This window comes from Mus musculus, chromosome X (assembly GCF_000001635.26).
Source record: "Mus musculus strain C57BL/6J chromosome X, GRCm38.p6 C57BL/6J".
In the NCBI taxonomy this organism is placed as follows: Eukaryota; Metazoa; Chordata; class Mammalia; order Rodentia; family Muridae; genus Mus; species Mus musculus.
This window is the reverse complement of record NC_000086.7, coordinates 78,186,540-78,193,409: the sequence shown is the minus strand read 5'-3', so window position 1 is coordinate 78,193,409 and position 6,870 is coordinate 78,186,540. Positions and strand designations below refer to the sequence as shown.

The window sequence follows — 6,870 nt, the reverse complement described above, 5'->3', positions numbered from 1 at the left end:
CAACTTGTTTCAAGGCCTCAAAGAAGGCTTCATATGCATTTTCTATTTTGATAGCTAACTATAGCCTAAAGAATCATTGCAATTCATAGAGGAAAATGTAATATATAAATGCATATTTGCAGGGCTCAGTATCAGGGAATATCATGCTAGTGAATTTCCTATACTATTCAAAACTGATTGTCTCCTATTGTTATGCCCAGAGTGCAAAACCCCAAAGACCACCAGGACTTGACTCTGATGCAATTCACATGAGTTTTTATTCAAGCTCTATCTGTAAAACTTCCATGATGCAGCAGGCTAGGAAAACTCCCATGAGGTCTTCAGGGAAGGGGTTCTTAAAGGAAAAAAAATACTTCAAGCAGGGGAGGGAGGTTTTCTAAGTCTTGGCCCTGTATGTTGGGGTAAGAGGTTTATAAACAAGTTGATTTTTTTTTTTTTTTTTTTTTTTTTTTTTTTTTTTAGTGATTGTCCCTTTTTAGGCTCAAAGGACACTAAGAGATCTTGCTCAGTCACTAGCCATTAATTAATAGCTGCTATGGAAGAGGACTGATTAGTATCCTTCAGGCCCAGAGGTGTTGCTAGAGTTGCTAGGGAACACAATCTTCTGAGGGAGAAAAGGATGTCAATGTCTTAGGACCAGTAATTTCCAGCAGCTGCAGCTGGCTGTATATGTCTCACCTTCGGACCTGAACCTCTGTTTCTGGACCTTCGCTTAGGTTTCTAGTTTCTCAATACATATATTATTTAAGTATATCCAGGCCCTTCTTCTTACTCAAGTCATTAATCAAAATGTAATCTCCTTAGGTTTTGGATAAGAGATTTTATCTTCTATTTTAAATAGTGTGGGCAAACATAAATAGTTTACTATGCGAAATATTCCAGTGTGTTAGGAGAATCCAAACTCATATCATGTTTTACAAATGAAAGTAAATGTGAAGCAAAACATAAAATTCACTTCTGTGGTTTTCTTGCCAATGGCATTCAAGTAAGTGAGACATTTTCAAATATTACAAGAGTTACAGTAATAAGAATATCATTTGTTACACCAGAGTGATTTTGGAAACTATGTTTAGTAGATATTTATCTGCCCTTTGGATAAGAATCTTGTCACAAGGTTATTATTGCGACTTGAATCATTTTATTCAATCAATCAAAAAAGGAAGAAGAGTTTATAGATTAGGCAATGAGGAAATAAAGGCATGTTAGGAATTTCTTATGCTGTATCATCACTGCACAGGAGAAGGAAAATGTATTCTGTTAGGAAAGGTGAATTATAGATGGTACTGATTCCATGGTTAAGAGGTTATGATGTATAATTCTCATCTTGTTGTTTTCTGTACAAATATGAAAGAGAAATATTAACATATGATTAAGTTGAGATTTCATTTGTGGGTTTTCTGGAGAACAAAATTGAATCTAAGAGCATAGATGATAAAGAAAAAAAATTGTACAGAGGCAGTTTCTGTCCTAGAATGTCTCTTGTACTTTGGATTCTATAGGAACAGTTTCTAAAGGAAATAATGGCATTGTATATTCCTGCATGAAAATGTAGACAGAGTATTCAAAGTATATATTGATGAAATCAACAAACTTATACCTTACCTAAGGCAAATAATATTCCACAAATCATATGTAAAGTTTTCAAATGACAAGACACAATTTCTTGATGGACTCATCATAAATATAAAAATATTACCAATTCTGAATGAGATAAAATTCCTTAGTATTGTTCTATAAATTAAAACATTCCCTAATTCATTCTTGTCACTATAGGAATTTTCAACTTTAAAGGACAAGTAATAGTCTGTGCTCATTTTTCCTCATTTTGAATGCAAGTTATTTGAACTCACATTTTGATCTCACATACTTTATACCATAAGCCTGGGCCAACTCAAATATCTACATAAGAAAGAAAGGCTTTTGTTTCTACTCACATGTAAATGGTACTTTACTCTGGACAGGTATCTGTGAAAGAAATTGAGATGGGTTAGAAGTGACAGAACTGATATCATTAAAAGGTAAGGATGGTTCCACAATGATTATTCTTGGTTGTGACAATGTAATTGTTAGATATAATTTGATTTCATCTAAATCAGGGACATTGCTTTGATAGATAGATAGATAGATAGATAGATAGATAGATAGATAGATAGATGCATGCATACATACATACATACATATATACAAACATATATACACAGATACTCAAATATATGTATACATATATAAGTTATTTTATATCATATATATACATATATATCTGTATATGATATAAAAATTAACATGCATAGAAGGTTACCTTCATGTGCGAGTTCTCTAAGGTTTCCAGCTGGAATGCCTTTTTGAGTAGCTAACTCAGTAAGTCTTTCCTTTTGCTCATGAGTTAGAGCTTCACCCTTTCCTGCATCACATTAATGACAGTGTCAGATATCTCTTCATGAGAATCCTGCATAATGTATATTGCTTCCTTTGTATCCCAACATGATATGCAATAGAAAATCTCAACTTCTCCATATTAATCTACCCTGGATCAGTCAATCTTATCAATAAGAATTATTCCAAGTGTCATGTACACAATCACTAAAATCTAAATGGCAATATGACATCATGTTTCAGTATTTCAAAATGCACAAAAATAAAAATAATAAATATTTGTCCAGAGAACTCACTAATCTTCATCCTATACACTTTCTAGAACACAACAGAATCATCAAGTAGTGTCAATGTAGCTTTCACATTTTTCTGAGTCTATACTATAGAGTTCATGCTTTGATTTTTCTATACATTTATTCAATTAACACTGAAAATGGTCTGAAACTAGGGAAAGTCACATTTCCTCCTTGTTGTCTAGGGAGGAAACATGAACATGAACTTTTCCAATCACTTCTTCCATTATCCTCAGTCTTCAGTGTCCAAGGTGCTGAAACTGCAATAGAACGTACAAGTTGTCTACACACAATCTAGTTATCAGTTAGTACAAAGTACTTTAGAAAATCTATAACACTGAATTTGGGGGAGATCAGACTTTGTCCTTATCTGCAGAGTAACAATTTTCTTACTATTTCAGAGATCTAATGCCATTCTTACCAAGAATATACAACAATTTTGTTTTCCGGCTGGCTCTGTCCACATTCTCATCATAAAAGACTAAATTCTCTGATGTTGCTTTCAACAGTTTATAGTTATTTTCACCTTCATCTGTAATAGTAATGGAAGTACTTCAATACACAGTATCATTCATGTTTCCACACAGTTGATGTATTGTCTTCTGCTAAATATTCAGATTCGCCCTGACTCTAGCAATATTTTCTGTGTTCACTAACATATGAACCATGTGTACAGCTATTCCTGTGGCATTTTTTCTTGCATATTCTGTCAGATTACAGTGACAAAACACTTGCACAACGTGAAAACTGATTATGAATCCTAAGTACAGACAACTTTGCTTTTCTCTGAATTCCATGTGTCTAGAATGTTGCACAATTGGCTGTGTGTTACTGAAATTTTTCCACAAGATCTCAGGGGACACAAGTCAATTTCATGAAAATAAATAAATAAATAAATAAATAAAAACTTCATTTCCCACCATGGTAATAGTTGGTGGGTAAATGTGCACATGTTGAAATTACAGAGTACTGATGCCTAATATACACAAAAGTTTTCACTTTGTACAATTATAGGAGAAAATTTTGTAAAGATGAAATTTTTAGAGATTGCCGCACAATGACTTTGTGTGTGTGGAAAGTGGGCTGGGTGTTCCTGTACAGGGAAGTGTACATATGCCTGTGAGTATGCTTCGGCTTGTGCTTCTGTTTGCCTGTGCTTGTATGTGCTCATGCTTGTGTGCATAAGCTTGTATATTAAGAAGTGCATGTGAATGTATGTGGCTCTGCTTATGTATGTGTGCATGGGAATGCCTCTGTGTGCAGATGTGTGTGTGTTTGTGTGTGTGTGTGTGTGTGTGTGTGTGTGTGTGTGTGAGAGAGAGAGAGAGAGAGAGAGAGAGAGAGAGAGAGAGAGAGAGAGAGAAGACTTCTACTTACCAACACTTAATATATGAAAAAAAATTGGTCAAAGGAAACGGAGAAGTTTTTAGGAACTCTTCTCTTATTACTTATTACAAGACTAATTTAAAACATCCATGTAAGGATATGGAAAACATTTACTCACTAGGTGACTGGGAGCTCTGATTTTCTAAGATCAAACCAAAATTCAAATTGTATATAACTTAGTTGAATAATGTTGCATTAATTTTTAAAAATTCTTACAAAATTGAAATAATCTGTCTGAAATCCTTAAACAGAGTTTGCCCCAACTGCATTTCAAAATTGAAAATTTTAATAAAGTGGTCTGAATGATATGATTTTTACCAAGAAAAAGTTTTATGAATTAACATTGTTAAGGAAAACATTTATCATTCAAGTGTGATAGATCACTCTGTGTTGTAAGTACATGGGAGCTGAAAGCATCAAGTTGGCAAAGATGTTGGAAGCCGTGCAGCCCTAGCATGGAGTAACAGGAATGGCAAATAACAAAGTGAGATACTGTATGAAAGGAAAAATAGTAAAATTTTTCTAGAAATAACTTTTTCTAATGGAAAACTGCTTGGAAAATATGTTCTTAGATCTATCCACATCTTTATGTAATAGTTTTCTTTTCTAAGTAACCCTTGGGTAACTTACAATATATTCAGACTAGGCAGCATATCTCACTGGGGTGAAAGGATTAATAATTAATCAAGGAGCCCAAATTGCTCTAGTTTCATGTACCTTTAAGCTTAGTATCAGGATAAATGTATATAATCAAAGTGACATGCATTTTGCTTACACTGGTTTTTAAAAGTCTTGCCATCTTCTTGCTTATACCCAGTGACTGTGGTCAATGAGCATTGTCCATTTTGCCTAAAATAAATTGAAGAGAAAAACCATGGTTTCTTCTTCATTACTATTGAAATCATATCAAATATCTTCTAGTATTATAATGCATTTGAGAAAGTACTGATATCAATGAAGTTATCAGTGTAAAGAGATAGGACCCAATTACTTATTCCTCCCTTAAGTTTGCTAATTCCTATTTAGAAAACATCATACTGTTTATCCATATATATGTGTGTGTATATATATATATGTGTGTGTGTGTGTATGTATGTATACATATATATGTATGTATATGTATATATAATATGCATATATATACACATATATACACATATATATTCATTGTGATAATTATGCCTCATGCTCTACTCTGGTGAATTTCTTATCCAAAATTCACTCTTAATTCCATACATTTCAACATCTTAATTTGCTTGTTCTACTCCAGCCATAATATATGAACAGTTTTATAATGTCTTAATTGTAAGTGCTTTCATTTCTGACCTCAATCTTCAAATTTTGGCTATAAGAGAAAAGTGGTTCTAAGCATTTTCAGTTTTTAGGTGTTATGGACTCCTGAATTGAACATACTCTTCCACATATCACAGTGAAAATTTTTTGTACAAAGAGCTTAAGGAAAGGGAGTTCAAAAATAGATTTATTTGATCAATTTGTGGAAGATTTTTTTATTACATCACTAACTGAGTAACATCACATAATATGTAAGACTTTAATTAAATGGTCACACCATCACCATACTACAGAGGAGTTCTTTAGTGTGTTGTATATCTAACACAGATGATGATATTCAGTGGCAGCCCTTAAAGCACGCAGTTCCCTCAGGAAGTACTTATTGAATTAGAAAGAGTGATTGTCTCTTTGTGTGGTGTCCAAAGCTGTCCCATCCCAGAATGATATAATTGCATGCTAAAATTGGGGGATTCGGTTTCATGACCAGTAACAGAACATCCATCTGTGAATTTCACAACATTAAAGAGATAGAAAAGTACACAGTTTGCTCAGTTTACATTCTTGATAATATACTTACTTGACATAAAATGTGACTTTCATTTTTTGACATCCCTCATCACAAGTAATTTCACGAACAAAGAGCTCCAGGGGACCACTCGTCTCTATCTTGTCAATATTATCAGCCATGATGGCAGTGGTTTTCCATTGTCCTTGTAACTGAAAAAGCAATAACAATGGCAAAAACTTTTTTAAAAAAACACAACAGATCATTAAAATGTGTGTTGGTTACTCATCTCTGACATTAATACATGAAATACTTAAACTGACGTGAAATATCAATCAATAATATTTCATTTATTAGTTAGATATTATGTTTCTTCAAAAGCAGCACAACCTGGAGCAATATGATGACATGAATAATGTAGAATCATGGACCTGAAACTGCTCATCTTTTTTCTCATGCACTCTGAAAATAAAAACCCTTATTTTCTTTATTTCACTGGTTTCTTCCTAGAGAAAATCTGATTGTAAAAGTGTACCTGAGAGAAAGGCATAAAGGTTATCTCATGCAGATGATCAATTGCATTGATTGATTGGATGATATATCACATCTATAGAAATATGTTATTGGGAAAGCTTGCGTTTAAACACAGACATGCATTTACCTCAGGATGATCATGAGCATGGACATGGGCCAGTCCAAATACCAATGCCAGCAGCAGAAACTTCACCATCATGATTCCTAAATTTGCTCCTCTGGAGATGTTCAACCGAGGACAGTGGTTGTGAAGGATCTGAATTTACAAAGCTTTTTATACAGTTAGTTTGAAGGAGGAGCATCATCTCAACCAATGATTCACCATCAGAAAGCACACGTCTGTCCAGTACTTCCCATTTGGCCCTGATGGATAATGTAAGACTTCACGTTCCTAAACTAATAAGCTTACTCTTAAGGTCAGGATATGCTATGTTTATTAATTGAGCATTACTTTCAGAGTGAGAGAAGTCACTCTATACTATCATT

At 33.6% G+C, this 6,870-nt stretch overlaps 1 protein-coding gene across 1 annotated transcript; it reads right to left on the bottom strand.

Moving 5' to 3' along the window:
- Nucleotides 1-1,167: 1,167 nt before the first annotated feature.
- Obp1b (odorant binding protein IB) lies at nt 1,168-6,602 on the bottom strand. Its single transcript, NM_001310328.1, has 7 exons — nt 6,512-6,602; nt 5,923-6,062; nt 4,828-4,901; nt 3,088-3,198; nt 2,300-2,401; nt 1,935-1,965; nt 1,168-1,334 (listed from the first exon to the last, which is right to left on the bottom strand). Exons 1-6 carry the CDS (start codon nt 6,581-6,583, stop codon nt 1,949-1,951), a joined length of 516 nt encoding a protein of 171 aa, NP_001297257.1. The 5' UTR covers nt 6,584-6,602; the 3' UTR covers nt 1,168-1,334; nt 1,935-1,948.
- Between the last annotated feature and the right edge of the window lie 268 nt (nt 6,603-6,870).

Excerpts from the sequence above, each read along its gene's own strand:
- Obp1b (NM_001310328.1), bottom strand. The coding sequence starts at position 6,583 with ATGATGGTGAAGTTTCTGCTGCTGGCATTGGTATTTGGACTGGCCCAT. Across the intron at positions 4,902-5,922 it reads AAAGTCACATTTTATGTCAA|GCAAAATGGACAATGCTCAT; the intron begins GTAAGTATATTA and ends AATTTATTTTAG. Across the intron at positions 2,402-3,087 it reads AAAATTGTTGTATATTCTTG|GAAAGGGTGAAGCTCTAACT; the intron begins GTAAGAATGGCA and ends AATGTGATGCAG.